We start from the raw sequence: 23520 nt of genomic DNA on the forward strand, positions 1-23520 counted from the left end.
GGGCTGGTGGAAACCACAGCCCTGATTTACTGGGATGTGACGAGCAAAACACAAACTCTCCCTCAAAATGACCTTTCTCTTTCGCTGTCTCTCTCCCTCGCTTGTTTTTTTTTTCATTATTTTCCCCAGCCAGGGATTTCAGCTGAAGGGTATTAGTTAATCAGATTCTGAGAAGCAGATGTTAGGTGATTTAGGAGGAAAAAAAAATGAGGCAACTTTCTAGTTCAAGCCTCCGCTGGAGCCCGGAGCGTGCGTTGCAAAGCTTTGGGAGGGTCTTTGGTGGCTTCGGGCAGCGCCGTTCGTTTTAGTCTAAATTTAAAATGAGATGGATAGGGTGGTCTGGGGGCTTGGGGACAGGTGTGGCATCTACCTCTGGTGACAGGGACAGGCAGACATCAGCATGTTTTGGGGCTTTGAAGGCAAGATAAGGAAAGTCAGAGCCCTGCATCCCGCGGGCAGCTGCCTCAAGGGCTTGAAACGGAGCTAAAAGGCACCTTTCTGTGTCCCAGAGGGGAGGTTCAGCACAACTTTCCCCTCTCAACCCTGACCATGTCATGCAAATTGTCCCTTCACAGCTCCGTGCCTCAGTTTCCCCATGAGGGATGATGCTGGGGGGAGCTCGGTTCAATGTGCACAGAGGCTCCAGAGCCAAACCAGCTTTCAAGATACCATGATTTCTTCTGGGAGCAAAATTCTTGCATTGAAGCCGTTCTACCAAGCAAGGGCTGGGGAATTTTCTTGCCCGCGGCGCCAGCGTGCAGTATTAAGAGCTAAGCACACTTAATGCTTAAAGTACCAAGATCATCTCACGGCGCTGACTTAGGATGCGATTTCACGGTCAGCTTTAGCTGCTCTAACTTTGCTCCGCTGTCGAGAGAAGCTCCCGGGCACGTGGTCCCCTCTGGGCTCTCCCACCAGGATGGAGGTGTGGTGGGGGAGCGTGTGATGGGTCAGGTCAGCTCACCCATCCAGCTGAACACTAAACACTCCTGCTCTCCTCATTCCAGGTGATATTCTTTATTGATTTCCAATTTAAAAATTATCTTTGGGGGTTTATATTAAGAAAAAATAGGAACACAAGAGGGGAAAGATGTGTGCTGCTTTTCCTTTTGTCTTTAACACTTGTTTTTCCCTCAAAAGGATTCAGAAGAGCTTTGCTGGGACCAGAATCCCTTTGCCTGCCTCCTGATGCTACACAGGCACTGAAACATGGGGTATCTGCAGCTCTCGGTTGCTCTCCCCACAGAGGTTGTGTTGCACTTTCCACACCCAGCGTTGCTCTGATGCTACGTCTCATCCTGCCCACAACAACTTTCCAACAGAGCCACCGCAAAGTCAAGCCTGAGCTGAACCCGGCCCCATGGAGAGCTGCTGCGCCTTGGGCATACCTGAGCAGGACGTGGCTGGGGCTGGAGGACTCGGGTTTGGGGTCATTGGGGCTCCTCAGCTTTGCAGCAGGTTGCTTTAGAGGGCAAAAACCACGCTGCTGCTGCTTCTTCCAGGCATCATTTCTGCCCCGTTGCCCCGAATGCTCCTCTCTAAATGTGCCCAAGTGTGTAAATTGGCACAAAACCAGCCCAAAGCAGCTTTATAGAGCTGGATGCCTCAGAACAACCATGCTCCATGGCTTTTTTTTAAGCAAAGAAACATGATCTTTAAGCGTTTTTGCCTTGGTTTATGATAAATGGTGGGATTTGTCCCCAAATCCAGAATCTCATGATGCTGCTGAGGATGAGCTCTCGTCTGGGATACGGCTGCTGGCTCCTGTATGAAATTTTGATTTTGGGCTTGTAATGCCGAGAGCAGAAGAGGGAGGATGTTAACATCTACTGCAAAAGATTTGGCTTTCTAGCTTGTCCTACCCAACTTCACCAGCAGTGCACCAGCATGGATGGATGAGTGTTCTTCTGGGGAACAGGAGAGAAAAACTTCAGAGCCCCAAATGGCTTCAGTTAAATAGGGAGGTTGAGGCACCGGGTGCAGCATGGTCCCTGTGGGCAGGATGGGTCCCTTCCCAGCACCTGGTTGCACGAAGCAAAGCCTGCAGTGTAGAGCATCCCCATGGCAGGACCGGCCCCAGCAGCACTGCTCCTCCGTGCAGACGTGGCCTAAATTGAGTTGCTATTCTTGGCAGTCGAGGGCATTTGGGTTTTTTCACTCCTTCTCTCTGATCTTCGCTGGGTAAGAAAGCCAGCGTGCCCTTGGTGCAGCTCTGCGTGTCCTGCTGTGGTTTCTCATGTCCGGAAAATGTATTTGTGGGGGAAAGAGCTAGAGGGGAAATAAATCAGGGGGTTGAATGTACTTGGAAAGTGCATTTGTGGGCAAATCTCCCCAGAACCGTTCCCTGTTAACATCTAATTTCTCTTTGCTCTTCTCCCTGAGGCAGGACAGATAATTTCCCAGCTCTGTAACTTGGCCTGGTCCCTGGGCTCCTCTTTGACTTTGCTTCTGAGTTCAGTACAATAGCAGCGGCGTGTCGGGGAGACGTGTGCCCAGGAGTATTTTAGGGACATGGTGTCTGTTGCTGAGCGTCTGACAGAGCCAGTCTGGGAAAAAAAATCCACCCCATGGCCTGAAAGATGTTTAATCCTCAATATTCTTCCTATGGCTGAGAATATCAGGTCTACCATGAAGGAGGCCTAGGAGAGCTCTGGAGGACTTCACCCACTGCACACCCCAAAGTCTGGATGAAGACAAGGGGTTCCAGTTCATACCCGCCTTCATACAAAGCAAAGGGGTTCTCCAAGGCTGGTGGACATGTCCTTTTCCTCCTGATCTGCCTTCCTCCAGGGCTGCACTCCCCAAATCCCAGTGTGTCCAAACTCTGGACCCACACCTGGAAATGTCTGACATGACCCTTTGTTCTGCAGGGCTGGGATTGCTGGGGAAAGGCTGGGTGGGACACCTGGGTTCACCACTGTCCTCTGCTACTGCCTGACCTTTTATCCTTGGGTGCTGTAAATGGTATTGGGAGGTTAATGATGATGATGAAGCCACGCCAAAAGGGCTTGCAGGATCCATAGATGAACGACTTGCTGGAAGTATAAGGCTTTTGCCAGTCAATAAAAATGTTTCCATTAAAAAAACACAGGGTTTTCTGACCTCAGGTTTGTTTTATTCTTTTCAGTTGAGCCAAGTGCTACACATGCACAATTCAGCTCTGTCTCCCTGTCCGTTCACTTGCAGATCCTCATAGCGTGGGAAAGACGCAAGCTGCCGGCATCCGACCCGGGGATTTATGCTGCTAATCTGATTAGTGTATGATGGACGTGTCCAGTTGGAAGGAGATGGAGGTGGCACTAGTCAGTTTTGACAACGCTGATCAGATCGTGGAGGATCCCTGTTATTCAAACGACCTCAGCCCCGCCGGCCAGTCGCGGAAAGGCCATTCCAGCTGCGCCAATCTCCTCTCCAACTTGAGAATCCTCATCAACAGTGAAAACGCCAACAATGAGACCATTTTCTCCAGGTTCTCCGCCGAGTTCAGTGAGCATCTGGTGGGGGAGAGGGTGGGCATGGATGAGGGGGACCAACGAGTCATCATCAACATCGCTGGGCTGAGGTTTGAGACGCGGCTCAAGACTCTCAACCAGTTCCCCGAGACCTTGCTTGGGGACCCAGAAAAGAGGATGCGTTACTTCGACTCCATGAGGAATGAATATTTCTTCGATAGGAACAGGCCCAGTTTTGATGGGATCCTGTACTATTACCAGTCTGGTGGGAAAATACGGCGCCCAGCCAACGTCCCCATCGACGTCTTTGCTGATGAAATCACCTTCTATGAGCTGGGTGATGAAGCCATGGACCAGTTCAGGGAGGATGAAGGGTTCATCAAGGACCCTGAGACCCTCTTACCAACTAATGACTTTCATAGGCAATTCTGGCTGCTCTTCGAGTACCCCGAAAGCTCCAGTGCGGCCAGGGGTGTAGCTTTGGTCTCCGTCCTGGTCATTGTCATCTCCATCATCATCTTCTGCATGGAGACCTTGCCAGAGTTCAGGGAGGAAAGAGAGTTTAAGTCTACCCAGGAACTTTCTAAGAATCTGACAGACACCTTGCTGGCCCACAGTACCTTCACGGACCCTTTCTTCGTCATAGAGACTGCCTGCATCATCTGGTTCTCCTTCGAGCTATTCGTCAGGTTCATTGTGTGCCCCAGCAAGACTGAGTTCTTCAGGAACATCATGAACATTATCGACATTGTGTCCATCATCCCTTACTTTGTGACGCTCACCACGGAACTGATCCAGCAAAGCGAACTCAACGGGCAGCAGAACATGTCCTTGGCTATCCTGCGGATCATCCGGCTGGTCAGGGTCTTCCGCATCTTCAAGCTCTCCCGGCACTCCAAGGGGCTGCAGATCCTGGGGCAGACCCTCAAGGCCAGCATGCGGGAGCTGGGTTTGCTCATCTTCTTCCTCTTCATCGGCGTCATCCTCTTCTCCAGCGCTGTCTACTTCGCAGAGGTGGATGAGCCGCAATCCCATTTCTCCAGCATCCCCGATGGCTTCTGGTGGGCTGTGGTCACGATGACAACCGTTGGCTATGGAGACATGTGTCCCACTACCTTGGGTGGGAAGATCGTGGGGACTCTGTGCGCCATTGCAGGAGTATTGACCATTGCACTGCCCGTCCCCGTCATCGTCTCGAACTTCAACTATTTCTACCACAGGGAGACAGAGAATGAAGAGAAGCAAATCCTACCTGGAGAGGTGGAGCGAATACTCACCAGCGTGGTGGCGGGAACCGGCAGCATGGAGTCGCTCAATAAGACCAATGGGGGTTACCCTCGAGACAAGGCCAAAAAATGATGGTGGAGGCCATGACGGGACTGGGTGCTGGCAGGTGGGATTGGCTGGATAAGGTACAAAACATCTGCACGCTGTGATTTATTTTTTTTTTTTAAACCAAATGTGCTGCTGCTTTATTTTTTTTTTCTGGACATTTTTCAATCTCTGATTTCCTGTGGCTGTTCAAATAAATACCATCTTTCTTATCTCTCTGCCCTGCCCATCAGTCTGGTTTTTATTATTTGATGCTCATCTGCTTGGCATTTAACTTCTCTATCCATGGCGTCAGAGTGGAGTTTCCCATATACAGAGATTTCCTCCATTTACCGGAGGGGGAAAAAAGGGCAAAATGACATGAAGTGCTTTGCTTGGTGGCACCCAGCTGTCCAGGGATGAAGGTGGGTCCAGCTCCCTGCTTTGCTTAATCCATTTTAAGTAGTTCCTCCCCACCCACCACTCAGGATCTGGGGCTCTGACCAATTCCCAGACCTGGGACTGGCTGAAAAATAAGCTGGCAAAAAAAAATAAATTAAGTGTTATATTTTTAGCCTGATGAGTTCCCTAATCTGCCTGCCTAATTAATTTTGTTGGCACAGCAGCGTGGGCAGTGATGGATGGAACCAAGCCACCAGGTGAGGGGATCAGGAGGAGAGGGATGGTGACCCGTCACGGTGGCAGAGCCACCAAGAAAGGTCCAGAGCACCGTGGCTCAACACCCACTGGGGTTTCTGATGGAAAACTGGGGTCTGAGAGAGGGAAGGGGATTTCTCCTGCACCAAATGCTCGACTCAGGAGTTACCTGGTGTAGAAATGCCCTTGTGGGGACGAGGCACCGTGACCTTGTAGCTTTTATTGTCACTTATGTTGCTGAAAATGGGGCACAAAGCAATGAGGGCTGACGCTTCCCGACAGCTCGTTGTAAAAAGGCACTTCTGGTTGTTTAAAAACATGCAAATTTTCCATCGGCACTTTCGATGGTAGCAACCAGCAGCAGATCATTTTGCCGTTCTCTCTAATGCCAGCAGGTTTTCTGCCGACAAAAACATTTTGTTCCAGCTTCACTGTTTCAGTTGGCTTTTGGGGATGTTTCTGCCTACATTAAAATCACAGTTTCTCATGCAGTGTCTACACATCCGCTTTTATATCCCACATCTGTTATCCTCGATGTCTCATCTCCTAAAGGTTCGACACCATCGTTACGCAACGTGCCAGCATCTCTGGTTTGCAATTTCATTCAGAAAGGAGCCGTGAAAGATGGATTTTTTTTTTTTTTTAATTCCTGGGCTGATGGAAAATGGGAGTTTGGGCGTGCTGGGATTTTCCCCGTGGCAGAAATCCTGCATCCTGCCAGCTCTGCTGCAGAGCTTGTGCTGACTTCGCTCTGGGGGGTTGTTATTTTGGTTTTTGGGGTCTTTTTGTGAACTATCTTTCTGCAATGAGGTATTTCTCACCCCAGGGAGGTGGATCTGGGACATGACCAGCACAGCTCCTTCAGGACAGGTTTTTCCCTCTGGGACAAATCCCCCTTTTCAGCTGCTCTCCCTGGTTTCTTCCCAGCCCTCCACCATCCTCTTCCTCACCCCATCCCTTGCAACCCCCAGACCATCATCCCAGACAGGAGGAGGAGCTGTGAGAGCTATTTAATCTCCTTCCCACCGTGTTCAAGTTCTCACCATCTGTGGGGACGGCTGGAGGAGGCACAGCTGGGCACGGCTGGAGGTGGCACATCTGGAGAGCAGCACCCTGAGATATCCCCAGCTCCTCTCCGTTCACCCCTCAATTCTCTCCAGCAGCTCTGCCATGTCACTATTTTTATTTCACAGCAGATTCTTTCTCCTTTTCCTCTACAACACTTGAATTTTTTTACATTGTTTTATTTTTTTAGTGCTCTCCTCTCCAAACTTCACTCCCAACCTGTCAAAGCTGAAGCACTTTTGGTGTTCATTCCTTGGGAAGTCACCACGAGAAATCCTGGTGAAAAGGTTTTTGTTGGGAAATATTCAGCCTGATCAGCTCTGAGCACATCTTCACTGCTCCTGCTCCCTTAGCAAACAGGGACCAAAATGGTGCTGGGATGGATGGATGGATGGATGGATGGATGGAAGGATGAACAACTTGATTCTTATTAACTTGTAAACTTTATTCTCAAATAAAAGAATCGATGCTTCCAAGTCTGGCATGCAGAAAATATTGTTTATTTGGACTCAGCATTGTGCTCTTGGCTTTGTTCTGCTCCAGGGGAGCTGGTCCCCAGCTGGAAATTGTGTGCGAGGGTTGAAACATGGGACATTATAGACCTGAAGGCTCCAGATCTACGAGCTGAGGACAAACTCTGCAGGGTTTTCTCCAGCACTTTGGCTTACACCGTCCATTGCGGGAGGCCAGGTCTGAGGAGGATCCCTGATTTATGCTTTGAGGACAGGATCAGAGGCATTTAACTTATTTCCGATTTATCCTAAAGCGAAGAGGAGGAAAACCAGGCTATGAACACCCAGCGTCAACACTCAGCTGGTGCTTAATAAAAACCTGCCAGAAAACCCATCCTCCCGTACAATTTGCAGCTCAGAACCTTCCCAAATACAGACCCAAAGCTCAAAGCTCAATGAAATCCATAAAAGGCTCTCATTAACTGTACTATTCTTGAGTCAAGCCTTAATGAGCCAATTTGTCATGTCCTCTAGCACGCAGGCTGAATTCCCACTTGAAATTTGCTACTGCCACAGAAAAAGCTAAAAAGAAGACAAGAAACCTCTTATTTGCTTTATCAGAGAGATGTCCTGGCTGCTTTTTATCCCTGGACCAAGTTGGAACTTGCGGCCACGTGTGAAATATTTATCATCTAGAAGCATCCCCCTCCTCCTTTGAGCTGGAATTTCCAAGCAAGCCCTGGAGCATCTTTTTGCCACCAGCCAGCTATTTCTGTGCTCGCCCCTCTCCATGCACAGTACAGTTTTGGCACCGCAGCCACGAGATGGCACCCCAGGATAGACATTTCCCTGGATGCAGACAGTCCTGACGTGTGTTTCCTGCTCTCTAACTCATGCTTGGAAGCTTTTAGCTGGTTTATTGCATGTGTGAGCCTGGATGTGGGAAGGGATGCTTTGGCCATGGGGGATGCTCTCAGTGAGGAAGCCCATTGTAGGGTGGCATTTGCTGGGGACTCTTGGCATCGGTGCAGAATAGTCATGCCAGGAGTGTTTAGGCGCTGCCTCCTGGCACAGCACTGGGGCTGTCGGGTCTGCCTGGGGTAAGGAAAGACATCGAGGTGCTGGAGTGAGTCCAGAGAAGGGCAACGAAGCTGGTGAAGGGTCTAGAGAACAAGTCTTATAAGGAGCAGCTGAGGGAACTGGGGGTGTTTAGCCTGGAGAAAAGGAGGCTGAGGGGAGACCTTCTCGCTCTCTACAACTACCTGAAAGGAGGGTGTAGTGAGGCAGGGGTGATGGGGCGAGAGGAAACAGCCTCAAGTTGCACCAGGGGAGGTTTAGATTGGAGATCAGGAACAATTTCTTCCCCAAAAGGGTTGTCAAGCACTGGAACAGGCTGCCCAGGGCAGTGGTGGAGTCCCCATCCCTGGAGGGATTTAAAAGCCGTGTAGATGTGGTGCTGAGGGACATGGGTTAGTGGTGGCCTTGGCAGTGCTGGGTCAACGGTGGGACTCAATGATCTTAAAGGTCCTTTCCAACCAAAACGATTCTGTGATTCTATGACACAGCTTCCCTCTCCTATCCCACTCACCAGGAGCACAGCTACAGCCCCTGGGTGCTTCTGTTGGGTCTTGTCCATCCTGGCAGGGGCTGGTCCATGGGTTGCTGATCCTTGGAGCTGTGGTTCCCACTGCATCAGATTCATTTCTCATTGCTCAAAACAATGAGAAAATTCCTGTGATGGAGCTGGAATCTGCCCCAAATCCAGGCTTGGGTCCTTCTTGGCCACCAGGGATTCCCACCTGCTGGGGCTCAGTGACCCAGGCCTGTGTGATCTCAGGGAGCTGGAGATAAATCACATTTCCACCATCCCACATCATATACTTCTTGCCAGCTGGCTCAAAGAGAGGGCAACGTTTGCATGGTGAGAGGAGAGAAAAATTCATTTCCAACCCCGTTTGCCTGGATCTCTCCCTCTGCATCCCTGTTCCCATCAGGTGAGCAACCTCCAGAGCCAATCAGTGATCATTTATCAATCAATAATGCAAATAACCTCTTATCCCTCAGCACAGTAGTAATGAAGAAGCAGCAGGGACTCTTGGATCTCTCTCCCAGCCGCCTGCTGAGCACTTTCACTGAGGCTGCTCGGGAGGGAAGGGGGAGCCTCCATTTTTAATAGGATTTTACATGGATGGAGGTGATTTCCTTTTCAAAAATGGGAACTGCTACTTTAAAGGAATGGAACAAAACTAGAGGAGGAACCATCTAGACCACTGCGAGGGAAAATGATCATAAAATAAATATATTAGGTTTTGGGGGGTGGTTTTTGCACAGTAGTAAAGACTATAACTGAGGACTAGCTGGTGTTTCCAGGCTCTTGGTGACCATCTCATAGCACAGACTGGTTCATTGTTGGGAAAGGGACATTTATTTGAGATTCTTTATGGGGAAACAACTAAGTGTAATTGGATTTTTCTAAACTATGGAAACTGAAATTAAAAAATCACATCTACACATGCTGTGGATATGCTTCTATAAAAGCCTCATGATGGGAGGGCACAGTTGGGTGAGAGCCATCTCCTGCCCTGCTCTCTTGGGCGATCCAAGGGAAATCTCCAGCAGACCCACATCCTCCTGGGGAGTCACCGCCCTGAGATGTCTTTGGGCTATCGGACACCATGTAGGGGACATGGGGGCAAACCTTGAGCCCAGGGACAGGGAGCTACCGGGTGAGCCACTGGTGGGACATGATTGTGGGTCTGCAGGGATCTGCTCTGATGGGCTGTATCTGGGATGGTGAGTTCATCCTCCCTGGATGGAAATTTGGGGTTTCCAGAATCACTCACTTTATGTAGCCCAAATAAAAGAGCCAATCTTGACTTCCTAGGGACCCACCCCTCAGCCCCTGCAGGCTATGACCGCAGCTCCCAAAGGCCTTAGTCAAGACTGTGTTGACCAAATGCTCCTTAGCCACCACAAAGCAGCAAGTGTATAACAGCTCCTTCCTAATTCCTGCCATTTTATCCAAATAAATGTGCAGCCACCAGCTCTGAACCATCAACACTTTATTTATTTGCGAGCAAGAGATTCTTTGGGGATCTCTTGCTATGTCAAAAAACATGGTTGTGGTCTGGTTGCATGATGAAACCACAGCACCGCTGGCATCATGGTGGATCTAAATAGCCTTGGCCAGTCCAATGCGGTTGTTGGCCCGGTCAAAGATGCTGTAGTACACCCTGATGAAGACATCTCCCAAGATCCAGAGCTCCCCAGAGGTGTTCTGGAAGCTGCTGATGCAAGATTCTTGGTCGTTCTGCATTTGAGCAAGAAAAGGCAAATGGGGGAAATGTGGGCTCGTATCTTTTCTTGCATTGCTCTGGAGGCCCATGGCCATCCATCCCCTGTCTCCCATGGGAATAGGAGAAGCCAAGGTGACCAGAGCCATTGGAGAAAGTAGAAGGACCTTGAGAGAGGCTCCTGCAACCAGGACCACCTGATTCCCCCTTACCTGCTCAATGTAAGCCAAGGCAGACACAGGATACTGAACCCCATCGATGACAAAGATGATATCAGGCATGGCAGAAATGGAGCTACAGTTCATGTTGTACTGCAGAGAGCAGAGGAAAGAGGCTCTCAGATGGGAAGCAACATGTTCAGAGGGTGAGGAGTGAAGGGGTTTGATTTTATCGGTATAAACTAGAGACTAGGATTGTCTGATGGTGATCTCTAGTGGAGGCACCAGAGGAGCAGAGCTGGTCTGCCATGAGCAGAGTTGAGGTTTCCCTGTGGGTGGAAGCAGGCTTGGCGCTGGGCTCGGCAGTGCCAGGCTGCTCCAGGGCAAGCAGAGCAAGCCATGGGTGCTCTTACCTCTCCGTATGTGTCCTCCCCGGCCCCGACTGCGCTCTGGATGTTACTGATGTCGGAGGGTGGCCCAGCCACGAGGGAAGTGCCGGTGTCGATGATGGCTTGGCAGCCACCACTGCATGCGATCTCCTGGCTGTTCACGATGATGCTGGAGGGACAGACAAAGCGTGGGGCCGTTAAATAATCAGCTGGATCTTAGTGATGTTTCTGAACTTCTTTTCTAACAGTTAAAGCTGGGTAACACAAAGTGCTGCCCTTGAGCCTTTTTCTCCTTGGAGTTTGCGATGCCAGCTGGTATCACAGCCCTTATTGCACACGTGGGCACTGAACTGCTGAACACAACCCAGCAGCTGGGACCCAACTGAGCCCAACAAAGTAGCTTTTGGACCATAATTTTGCTCTACTCATCACCAGAAACGTCCCCAAGAGCACAGGCTTTGTGCAGAGAAGAACTAGGCTGTGCCCCAGGCACAAAGCATCCACATTTTGGGTAGCAATTACCAAAGTATAAAGGATTTTGGCCCCTTAAGCTTCTGCATCCCACAGCCATGGGGTGTTAGATGCCAGTGGAAAGCCTCTGATGTTGATGGGTCCAAGGTCTCTTTAGAAACGATGGTTAGAAATGAACATAGACCAGCAGAGCTGTTTTGTTACCTGTCCATGGAGATCTGCCAGTAACCTTGGTAAGAGACGGAGATCCAGTGGATGGAGCCAGTGAAATAAGACTCGTCGATTCCCCCAAAGATGACCACACTCCCTGTTGTCTCACTGGATGATGCAGAAAAGAAAAACAGTGGAAGGTTTGCCACGTGGCTTCAGTGGAGGAGCTGGAGCCACCAGCAAATGCAATGACGATCTGCATGAGATGCATCTGCTACCTTCTCCAGCCCTTGAGACCCACATGGCTTACCGGGACAGATAGACCGAAAAAAGGTTCTCCTCCAGCAAGCTCTCATTCACCAAGTTATCAAACACCGGTGTGATCCCATCAGCAGCCAGATTTGGGTAGCCCAAGCCCAGGATCCCATCAAATTTGACATAGACAAAGAATTGGCCAGGCTCGGTGGTGCTCAAGCCGAAGAGCTGGTTGGTGTCCACCAGAGATGCAACCTAGGGACGGGGAGGATGCCATAAGATCTGGATCGGGCACTGCAATATTGAGGTTAATCAGGTGGAGAAGGCACAAAGGACCCCACTGGAAATGACATCATGATACTCACGGTGACAGTGTCGGAGCCCACGATGCCCTCCATGTCACCCGTGCCATAGTGAATGGACAAGTTCTGCCCTGTGCTTTTGTAGGTGGAGGACTGCAATGGGTTAAACATCTGATGGTTTTCTAGAAGGTAAGTGGGAAAATCAGAAGTGAAGCCTTTCAGCAAGGGAAGCATGGGAGGAGGAACCCTGCTGAACTGCTCTTTAGACCTGCCATTTATCACCCTGCTTTCAGGAACAATTTAGCTGTGAGCATTTGCTGTACATCCCTGTCCCTCCTCCAACAACCAGGGATCCACAGGAAATCCCATCACCCCCTTTGGACAGATGGGGAAACTGAGGCACTGAGCACTAAGCACATCACCCTGTGGAGCACAACACTGAGTAGGTCCTACACTCCAAATACTCATCTCTCCAGTGCATTTCACAGATGCTAGGTGGTCCTCAGTCCCTTGGCAAGGTCACTCCCAAACTTTGGGCTCAATCATGCAGTGATAAGCCCAGGACGTGCTGCTGGACCCAGCTCTGCTGAAATGGGGAGCCCTGCCTGCCCCTACTTACGGCAAGCCAGGCTGGCGCAGGAGATGGAGGGAACCCAGAGGTTGGAGGAGCCGGTGTCGAAGACCACGGTGAAGTTCTGTGGCGGGGTGCCAATGGAGATGGTCCCATAGTACTCCATCTGCAGGGACAGCAGGACCAAGGGTCGCTTTTAAGGCCTGAAACCAAACCTGGAACTTTCCCAGGCTTTCAGCCTTCATGGTCCCCTTCTTCATGGGGACACCCTGCTCCTAGCAGAGCTGCTGGGGGGACATTTCAGTATCCTGGCTCTGTCCAGGGCCACCAGCATGGGCAGGAAGGGGCAAAGGATGTGAGCTGAAGGCGCTGGGGAAAAAGGATTCAAGTTTGGTCCATGCACAGCACAGACACAGGGATGGGTGTCCCACAAACCGCCCCGGGGCTGCGCCGCTGGGGGACAAAGCCAAGACTCACGTCGAGGGTGTTCAGCAGGGGCTCGGTGGCCACTTCGGTCCCATTGGGAAAAGCATGAGGGAATTTGGTGCCAATGTCGTAGCGGTGACGCTGGAAGAAGTGGTGCAGCAAACCCTTCTCCCTGAGGACCTCTCTCAGCTTCTTTCCCCTTTCCAAGGGCAGCCTGGCACAAGCACCACGGGGAAAAAAAACACCCAGTTAGACAGAATTTTGCTGCCTGCAGCTCCTGCAGCAGCATTTGACACCTTCAATGTTTCTGCTGATCCAACAGCAGAAGAACAGTGGACTCCCCCAGAACACCGAGTCAGGGGGATTTCTGCAAAACCCCAAAGTCCCTCTAGAAACCAGACCCGCCATGAGGCACCACCATCTCCTCTGCCCCCCTGCAGCAGCTTTCCCAGACCTCACCTCCCCTTCTCAAAGCCGTTAAAAGGCTCTGAGTGCTCTTTTTCCCCCACTTTGCCTTAACACAAGTGGCACCGTGCCGCAGTGACTTACTTGGTGACACCCTGGGAGAGGGCAGAGGCAGCGCAGAGAAGCACGAGGAACCGCATCGTGCCGGCGCGGCCAGGGCAAATGCCCAGCGCTTTGTATAGCCCCTGCCCACTCCATCCCTGGTGCCAAGAGCAGCCAGGACCGCTGCTGCCCCGTCCCCCACCCTGGTGGGCACCCAGCCAGGGCAGGTGACACCCAGGGACCGAAGGACACGGCAAACATTGGATAATAGAAATACGTCACCTGGCAAGGCGGGGGGGACACGATCACACCGTGCTGACCGTGACACCCTACCACTGCCCTCATGCTCCCCCCGTATCCCCCATTTCAAACCCTCCATCCTTTAGCACCCCAAATCCTTCATCATGACGAGGCACTGCCTGTGAGCATCATTTTGGCACCCAAAGCCATCGCAAGCAGCAGTGGGACACCCACCCCTGCCCCATTACTGGGTGTTGGGACGGGGAAAGGGGCCCCTTTGGGTGCTGACGTGCGTGTACACCCCGGGGAGGTGGGCGCGTGGGGTATGCGCACGTTTTTTGACACGTTATCTACAAAAACCAATTAGTACAGTGGGATGCAAACAGGCTGCGGGAAAGGTGACCCTGCAGCACGCTGACCCCTCTCAGCGGGGTTTGCTCAGTGATACCGGGGGGGGACCATTAAAACAGGATTAAAGAAATTCCTAACGAACACCTGGGTACTGCCCGCAGCGATAACGGCTCCCGGCATCAGCTGCCCTTGCGCGGTTTGCACAGAGGGATGGGGGGGGCTGAAGGACACGGGGCGATGCGGGATCAGGATCCTGGTACCCGCTCGGTGCTGCTTTTATTTCACAGAATCACAGGATCAATCAGGTTGGAAGAGACCTCTGGGATCATCGAGTCCAACCATTGCCCTGACACCACCATGGCAACTAGACCAGGGCACTAAGTGCCATGTCCAGGCTTTTCTTAAACCCCTCCAGAGATGGTGACTCCACCACCTCCCTGGGCAGCCCCTTCCAATGTCTAATGACCCTTGCTGAGAAGAAATGCTTCCTAATGTCCAACCTGAGCCTCCCCGGCGAAGCTTGAGGCTGTGTCCTCTTGTCCTATCACTTGTTGCCTGGGAGAAGAGGCCGACTCCCACTGCGCTACAACCTCCCTTCAGGTAGTTGTAGACTGCACTAAGGTCACCTCTGAGCCTCCTCTTCTCCAGGCTAAACACCCCCAGCTCCCTCAGCCGTTCCTCGTAGGTCAGACCCTCCAGACCCTTCACCAGCTTGGTCGCCCTCGTCTGGACGAGCCACTATAACCCCTCCAGACTCCCAAAACTTGATGGCAGCTGCCAGTGTCTCAGCAGGAGATTGGGTTTCTCTGATGACAGCATGGAAAAGCCAACGGACTCTTTTTTTGTCTCTATTCCTTGAATTTCCTACCGGCGTTGCGGCTCTTTAGAGAGGGTGCTGTGGGCGAAGCCCCTCCATCCCCACGCCACTGGGACAGTCCCCTCTGCTGCAGGGGGAGAAGGTGGGTTTCTGCGATGGAGCTGGCTCCTGTAATGGAGTAAAGCAGGAATTAATAATGATTCTTTTTTCAGCAGAGGGAAGGGAACCAGCTGGAATTGTTCTGTTGATTTGTATAGGAAGGGGCTGGGCTGGGCTATGGGGGCTGAAAAGGCAACGAGGCACATCCCAGTTTGGTCTCAGACATGAGTTCAAAGGCATCAGGATGAAGCGCAGAAACACCTCGGGGCCAAAAACCTCTCCCCAAGCCAAAAAAAACCCCAAACTACATAAATAATTAAGATAATAAAAAATTTAAAATAAGTAATATATAACAATATATAATAAAGATATAATAGTAGTGATATTGTTATAATGTTAGTATAGGCTATGTGATATATTATATATGATATACGATGTGTGGTATAACAACAAATAAAATAATAAAAATAAATATAAATTGTATATTATATTTATTTTTATCTATAAAATAAATATGTAAAGCTCACAAAGTCCATTCTTAACCCCAACATTAGCAAAGCAGCTTTTCAAAGGCTGCTGTCTCCGTTCAAGTTCGCAGGGGGACACTGCAAGTTGCTGCAGCGAGAAATGTTGGGGGGGGGGGGGGGAGCAATAATTTACACTTGGTGTAAAAGAAGGGATGGGTTCGAGGTGTATTTGAGAGGGGAAAATCGCACGGTGCTGTTTGGAAACCATACAAGGAATTATTTTAGGTGTTGAATATTCAGACCCGGGAGCATCACTGGGATGTGGTGCTGGGGTGGTGGCATCTTGGCCATGTCCCAGTTGGGTTCCAGTTGGGTCCTAGCCATGTCCTTGCCCTGTCCCATTTGGGTCCCAGTTGGGTCCCAGCCATGTCCCAGTTGGGTCCCAGCCATGTCCTGGCCCAGTCCCAGCCCACGTTGGCTTTTGCACCCAGTCATGGTTCACCTTGGAGCCAGAACATCAAACAGTGAGTGGGGAAACGCACGTGCAGGAGGGCGAGTTGGGCACTTGGCACCGCGCCGCGGGGGGAAAGTGGCTCCCGGGAAGCAAACAGCCCCCGACCCTCCCGATTACGAGGTTGTGTTGACTTTTCCCCCCTTCCCCGTGTGAGGACGTGAGCTTTGGCTTTGCTGCTTGTGCTTTTTTCCCCTGTGTGGAGGTTTCCACCTCTTGGGAAACAAAAAAAAAATATTTGCTGGGTTTTTCTCCCCTAAATGCACTTTGAAAGCAGCTTAAAAGTGTTTTTTTTCTGCTAAACTGCAGGTAAAACCATGCAGGGACACGTCCCCGGGAGAGGGGAGCGAGGGCAGGGACCTGCTCAGGCTGTGCAGCTCTAATTTGCATTTTTAAATCAAGAAGGAGAGCCTGCGCTTGCAATCAAAGTGTCCCTCTATATATTTATTCCAAAATTGAGTGATTCCCACTGAATTGTCGCCTCCTGCAGTATAAAGCCACCAGGAGATTGGTAATTCCCACCAGACAGCCCTGCTCGGGGTCTGAGGAGTCCCCCTGAAATGGGGATTGAGGGTGGTAAGAAGCTGTTTAGTTGTTTTATTTCTTTATTTTTTGCTGTTGTTTCTGCTGGGAGAAACTCATTTGCAATATTTTTCACTGGGAGATGTCTAAAAATTAACTAAAAATGCCCTTTCTGCGCATTTCCAAGCTTGTGGGAAAACCAGAAGCAGCTAATAAAATAAGGCAGCTTAATAAAAGAAACCCAAACCATGACACTATATAATTTTTAACACTGTTATGAAATATTGTGCTTTTTTCCTGACTTTTTCCCCCTCTCTCTATTTCTATACGACCCTTTTCCATATGGCACCGTGGTGCCAACGCATGATGTCCCCAGTGCCAAGGAATGGAGGGGGTAAAAGATAACATAAACTCACCCGTCTGGGCAGCTGCAGCATCCCCACTGCAGGACTGTTCTGTTGTAAATAAAAAGCAAAACTTCTGATGTGTTAAAAATAAAAAATATTAAAGAAAATCAGCCCAGTCATTGCAGTGTTTTATTTTTACCAAATTTACAATAATTTTTGGGGGGGAGAAACAAGCGCGGGGAAGCTTTCACCCGGCATCAACCGCTAAATCTGAATTACTTTACTCTCCACGATAACACAGCGTCTGCCACAGCCACGCGTTTGGTGTCCTTTGGGGTCTTTAGAAATAGAAACAGTTGCTGCTTTAGCACCAAACCCCCCCAAACCCCTGCAAAACCCACTAATTAGGGCCCTCCCCTGATTCAGACCGTGTTCAAACCCCAGAAATAAGCTTTGCCTTTAAGCCCTGCTTCTGCCCAAAACTAAACCAATCGGCGTTAGGTTTTTTTGCTGTAAATATTGATTATTCTTTTTAAATTTAATTTATTTTTTATTTATTATTTTTATTTATCACTGCCAAGGGGTTGCTGTAGGAAGCAGAAGGGAAGCTCGAGTTATACACGATATTTCCACAATATGTTTCCAAGAGAGGAACTGAAAACACGTGTCCTAGAGCACTTTTAGCACATTTAATTAACTTTAATATCCCGTTCTCCTCTCAAATTCGACTGACATAAAGAGAGGCTCCCAAACCTCAGACGCTGCCTGAACCCCAGGCAGATGCTGAAGCTGGAAAACATTTTCCTGCATCCCAAAGACCCACATCTGGCATGAGACTGCTCCAGCCAGCCCTGCTTCAGCCTCTGCCAAACACATTGCGTTGCTTGAACTTTGGGGAAACCCTTTCCTTAATTCCCCACAGCTACTTGATATCAATTGCTTTTAATTGCTGGCTATTAATTTAATTTAATTGCTGCCTCCATCCCCAGCTTGAAGAGCTGCTTCCAGGAAAAAAATAGGCTGATAAGACACAATCAGGCAATACGACAATGGGAATTATCGTTACAGAAAGGGTTTATCCAGAAGGAATTGCAGGGAAACTGCTAAAACTCCCCACAAAAGGAAATTTCTGCCCCTCTGGGGTTTGTCTTCCCTAGTGAACGACTGGGATAAAACCCCCGAGAGGCAGCGCCGGGCTGCTGGGTGCTCGGCGTCGACTTTCCCTCTTCCCAAATTCCATCACCCTTGATTTTGGCTGTGTAAAATAAAGGAGGGAGGTGAAATCTAGCCGGGACATGCAGACAACATCTTGTGAAAGGGGTTTTTGAGGCTACAGACACTTGCCACACACCCTGTCTGAGCTGCTCCTGGATTCTGGAGCCTGGTCCAGCTTCAGGCTGGGGCAGAGCTTTGCTAAGCTACAATGTTGGAGCAGCTTGGTCTGAGCGTGCCTCAGTTTCCCCATATAATATATAGTTTAAAACAACACCGTCTATCTTGGAAAAGCACTTTTAAGTTTGCCTGGTGCTACGCAGGCACCCGATGGCTGTGGGAGAGGGTAAGAAACGGGCGCTGGGGGCTTTTGGATGGAGATCTGGGAGCATCACCCTAAAAATCGATGCTCTTGAAGTCAACGGAGCAGCGGTAGCGGCCGTCGAGGAACCTGGAGCATATGAAGTTGGGCAAACAGGGGCAGGTGTGGTGCTGGCGCTTCCCAAAGAAAGGGACCTGCGGAGAGACACGGGAGAGACGAGGGCGTCAGGGCTCCACCGCCACCGAAAACTTATCAAATGGGATCAAAGCCCTGAGAAAATCTCTGCCTCTTCTCACAGGTTTAACGGGATATGTTTGAAATTAATTTTTGATCCCTCTGAAGCCCTTCGCTCCTTCTTTGCACCATTAAATCTTGCTCCCACCATGCAAAATCAATACGGGAGCAGGGAGCGGGACGCTCCCCCCGAGGCCGGGCTGCTGCTGCTAAACCCTCACGGAGGAGGGATTGCCGCGGCGTCGGCTTTGGGCTAATCCCAGCGCGCGGGGGTTTGTTATCGGACAGAAATCACGGTGCTGGGGCGGCTCCGCGGCATTAACTCGGCTTCTCCTCGCTTGGCAAGAGCATTTACGACTCAATTTGGAGCAGCGTGGCGGGCGCTTGTCTTTAAATGAATGGGCCAGGCGGCTCGGTCTCAGCTCCTGGTCGAGGTCCACAGCACCCATGGGACATCCCGAGGATTTAGGGTGGTGTGGACAGGCAAGGGGGTGCTCAAAATACTTGAGAGGTTGAAACCAGCTGTACTGCACCAGCTCGGGGACCACCATGATGCTGCCAAGGTCGTCATCCTAAATCCACCCCAGCCACCCACTGACCCCTTTCTCCATCCCAAACCCACCCCAACCCCCTGACATTGACCCCTTTCCCCATCCCAAATCCACCCCAGCCCCCCCATTGACTCCTTTCCCCATCCCAAACCCACCCCAGCCCCCCCAACATTGACCCCTTTCTCCATCCCAAACTCACCCCAGCCCCCCATTGACCTCTTTCTCCATCCCAAGCCCACCCCAGCCCCCCATTAACTCCTTTCCCCATCCCAAATCCACCTCATCTCCCCGACATTGACCCCTTTCCCCATCCCAGGGCTTTAACAGAGCTTTTCTCCCATATGAGGAGCTCAGTGCCCTTTTCCCAGTCTTTTTCCTCCCATCCCAGCCCCACTGGGCACCCCCACACCGATACCTTGTGACTGAAGGGGTGGCACTCGTCCCCCTCCTGCCCCAGGGGGGTGCACATCCGCAGCCCCCGCAGCCAGAGGCTGACGGCACAGCAGGTCCCGGTGCCGCACTGCGGGTCCCGCTCGCAGGCCTGGGGAAAGGGACAGGGGTGGGTTAGCGGGATCAGCCCAGTAAAGCATCACTACCCCTCTTCTGGGGCGGGGGGTCCAGTGGAGAAATGAGCCCACACCAAGCTGCTGGGTGTAACCCTTTAACGGGGATTTAAGGGTTAGTTTTTCCTAGATCTCTCGTTTTAGGTTACTTTGGGGAGGTTTTGGGGCAGTGCAGGGGTTGCAATAGGGTTTGCAGGATGAATGGGGAAATCCCTCGTGCGTGCAGTGACAGGAGGGATGGGGAAAAGTTGGCAGCTGCTCAACTTCAAAGCAGCGTCGGCGGCGAGGCAGAGCAGCGGCGTTGGGGATAAACTCGCTGTCCCGATCCTGTCGTGTACACACATCGCCTGTAAAACCTGCTAAATAACACCAGTGCCCAGTGCTTTTATTTTTGCTAGTAGGGAGCAGAGTAACGCCAACAACTCAGCCTCTCCCACCCAGGGCAGATGTCAAGTGGAAAACGGTCACCTCTCCCCAGCCTGGGATGGGGAAACTGAGGCACGGATGCAAATGCTGCTCCAGCTCACCGCCACACCTGGAAGCCCATGAGGCTGTTGAGAAGAGGTGGAGGAGGGCACCTCGAGCACCAAACAAGTGCTCTCGAGCCCCTTTTTGCCCCCCACGCTGTGTTTTCACCATCACTAGAGCAGCTCATCGCACCCCCGACCCCTTCTCCAACCCCTTTTCCTGACATCGGGTCGGCAGCACAAGAAGCACCGATGGGGCTCACCCAAACCCCCCCCCCGCCGCGGTCACCCCCTCCTTAGGGCACCTCGGAGCATCCTGCAAGCTGGGAGATCCCTAAATAAGGACGTGTCCCTTTGGCCACCAGCATATTTAAAAGCCACCGCGTAAGGTTTTGCTGCGCTGAGCCCCTCGGTCCCTGGTGCCGGTGGGGATGGAGAGGAAAAAGGAGCAAATTCCCTCCCTGGACCAAGAGCTGAGCCTTGGATCTGCCTCCCACGATCTCCCAGCCATGGGCACAGCGTTCCTACAGACAAAGAGGTGTGGAAATTGCAACTGGGGAAAAAAAAACGACGAGGGCAATGGATAGAGCATGGTGATTTTGGAGTGGAGCTCTCTTGCAGGGGGGAAATAAGGGGATTTTGCAGAGTCTTCCCTTTCCTGAAGGGAATCTGATTCCCCACGAGCATCCGAAGTACCTTGTAACACCCAGATACTGCTAAAAACCAGATGTCAGCGATGATGGACCCTCGCTTGCAAACTCTGAGGGGGCTGACGGGGGCTGCAGGCAGCCGGGTCCATGTTGGGGAGATCCAGCCAAAAAAAAATCAATCACAAGCTTGGAAGAAATAGGTCTGACTCTAAGGGGTGTCTGGGAAAAGAGGAGCCAAAAACCAGCTGAAGTCAAACACAAAATTCCCATCGGCTGGGAGAAGCCAGGAGGCAGAGAGGCAGCTGGGATGTAAACGTGTCGTCTTGGTTTTAAATAGATTTTTTACTGTCAGGGGAAAAAGGAGAGGGTTCAGCCAAGCCTGGCTTTGCTGAAACCAGCACCTGGACTCCTGAAGCACCACAAAAGCCTAGATTGTGTCCCCAAAACTCGCTGCTCCTCTTGCTTTTAAGCATCACCCTTCGATCCGGCTCAGCACCAAGCTCTGGGACACGCCGAGTCCCAAAAGCCCATTAACACAGCAGGGTAAGCATCGCACCTCTCTCCTTTGCATCCTGACATTTCCCTCCTCTTTTAATAATTTCTCTTAATTTGGGAGGGAGAAAGACAATCTGGGATGCTCAAGCCCTTGTCCCAATTGGGAACATGCTCTGGGGGCTGCCCATAAAGGGATTATTTTTTCCCTGCTGGAAAACTTCCTAAAATCCCCTGTTTCCCTGCGTGCTGGGTCTGACACGGTGCTGAGAAGAGAAGCAGAAAGAGCAGCTCACAGGAGTGACTTTACACTCACGTGGGCTGGGGCTGGCTGCGGGAACAGCACCCACGGGGCGAAAAAACAAGTAATAAATTGGGGGAAAAAAATAAAAACCCAAAGCAAACAGCGAAAAGCACCAATTCCTGCCTTATTTCCCCAAATTATTAAAAAAAAATTAAATAAATCTCCCAGGTTGGGGATGGAAGCAGCACTTACCCCGGTGATGACGGCGCAGGGGCAGGAGGTGATGAGCAGGAGCAAGCAGAGGGTTTGCAGGAGCCGGCCCATGGTGCTGGGGCAGGAGCCGCCTCCCCTGCGCTGCCCGGCTCTGCAGCAGCCCCGAGCCTCTCGCCCTATATAACCCCTTCCAGCTCCGCCACCGTGGGCTTTTTTTTTTCCCCCCTGATGATCTCAGAATAAGCAGATGAGACCTGAATCTTTAATGGTTTAAAAGATATATTAATAAACCACCAAGGAAGGGAAAAAGAAAAACCAACCCACCTCTCCCCCCCCCCACCCACATCCCAGGGTTATTTTTCAGCTAAGCCAACGCTGCTGGATTTTCCAGGAATACCTCTGTAGCCATATCTATCCCTGACAGGTGTATTTAAGAACTGAATTAAGAATTTGTGATTATTTAGCTAAAAGAAAGCAGAAGAATAAAAGTTAGCCTGCTACTTCTTGGCTCGTAAGAGCACAACATGTAATAACGTGGCTCTGCGATAAATATCCTGTAGGAATAGAGCCTTGGCTGCATTTATTTGTGAGAATAAAAGGCAGCAGAGAGTGAATAATATCTTTTTCAGTAATAAGGGTATGTTTGTATTTGAATTTAATGTGTAAATATGTTGATTTATGGCTTGAAACCTCAAATTGCTTTTGGTGCATCCCCTGGGAGCCCAAGTGAATCAGCCCCGGGATTGCTGAAGTGGTGAAGAAGGGCAGAAAAAGATGGAACTATCGGTTGCTTTTTTAATTTGTACATGGTGGGATGGATGCAAGGGACAACACCCCAATGTGCTCGGGTATGGGAGGGGCGACCTCGATGAAAACACTCACTGGCTCCCGTGGTCACATCCATCGGATAAGAGGAGCAAGAAACCTCTACAGCCTCTGTGACGTGATGTCCCCACGGAGCTGGGGCTGTTCCTTACCTGCCGCCTCATCCCGTGCAGCCCCCCTGGGAGTCCAGCAATAAAAAAAAATAATTATAAATTTAAATACTCTTCCACAGCCAATGCACGGTCCTGGGCTCCCACGGTCCAGCCTGGATTCGGCCAAGGACCCCCAGGACCAAGCTCCCAGTGCCCACAGCCATGGTGGCCGGGGCCGTGCAAGCAGAGACTGTGGCTGAGATCCTTTGTGCAACAAGGGCAGGAAATAAAACTCCATTTTTCCCCCCCAAAATCAAGTTGGGTTTGCAATTCTGACCCAGCCAGATGGATTTTTCCAGCCCCAGATTGCTAGGTACCATCCCCGTGGTATCAGGGCTCCTCACCAGCATTATGAATTTAGTCCCTCATGGTTTTTCCCACTGAGGAATAAACATCCCTGAGCCTGATTTTGGGGCTGCTCCCTGCCAGGAGGGGCTGCAGCCCCAGCCCCACCGAGGGGATGGAGCATCCTCGCCAGATCTGGTCCACGGGGCCAAATTAGGGACTGGGAGGAGCTGGGGGGGCTCAGCCCCAGGGGGAAACATGGCCTGAAGCGATGGGCTGGGATTTAAAATATGGGTTTGATCAGAGCCACGTGGTTTAATCGAGCTTTTCTGTTAAATTTCTTTTGTAGAGTATCAGTTCAGTGCTAAATCATTTATTTAATTAGTTAAAAATAGCCCAGGCATTTCCCTGCCCGGAGACCAGCACTTCTTTTGATGTGGCAGCTGTTCTGCTGCTTCGCTAAAGTCTCTTCCACCTGGGCTTGAATTAATTAATCC

The 23520-nt window shown here is 50.9% G+C and overlaps 3 protein-coding genes across 3 annotated transcripts; 1 reads left to right on the forward strand and 2 right to left on the reverse strand.

Annotated features, from left to right (window-relative positions):
• The first annotated feature begins 3260 nt into the window (after positions 1-3260).
• Positions 3261-4811, forward strand: KCNA10 (potassium voltage-gated channel subfamily A member 10). The gene has a single exon (XM_068419321.1). The coding sequence runs from the start codon at positions 3261-3263 to the stop codon at positions 4809-4811; it is 1551 nt and encodes a 516-aa protein (XP_068275422.1).
• Positions 4812-10109: 5298 nt separating this feature from the next.
• Positions 10110-13557, reverse strand: LOC137674195 (embryonic pepsinogen). The gene is made up of 9 exons (XM_068419410.1): positions 13502-13557; positions 13004-13166; positions 12575-12692; positions 12019-12137; positions 11709-11908; positions 11453-11566; positions 10802-10946; positions 10443-10541; positions 10110-10247 (listed from the first exon to the last, which is right to left on the reverse strand). The coding sequence occupies exons 1-9, from the start codon at positions 13555-13557 to the stop codon at positions 10110-10112; spliced, it is 1152 nt and encodes a 383-aa protein (XP_068275511.1).
• Positions 13558-18421: 4864 nt separating this feature from the next.
• Positions 18422-21872, reverse strand: PROK1 (prokineticin 1). The gene is made up of 3 exons (XM_068419449.1): positions 21801-21872; positions 19548-19673; positions 18422-18541 (listed from the first exon to the last, which is right to left on the reverse strand). The coding sequence occupies exons 1-3, from the start codon at positions 21870-21872 to the stop codon at positions 18422-18424; spliced, it is 318 nt and encodes a 105-aa protein (XP_068275550.1).
• Between the last annotated feature and the right edge of the window lie 1648 nt (positions 21873-23520).

Source organism: Nyctibius grandis, chromosome 27, assembly GCF_013368605.1.
Source record: "Nyctibius grandis isolate bNycGra1 chromosome 27, bNycGra1.pri, whole genome shotgun sequence".
NCBI lineage: Eukaryota > Metazoa > Chordata > Aves > Nyctibiiformes > Nyctibiidae > Nyctibius > Nyctibius grandis.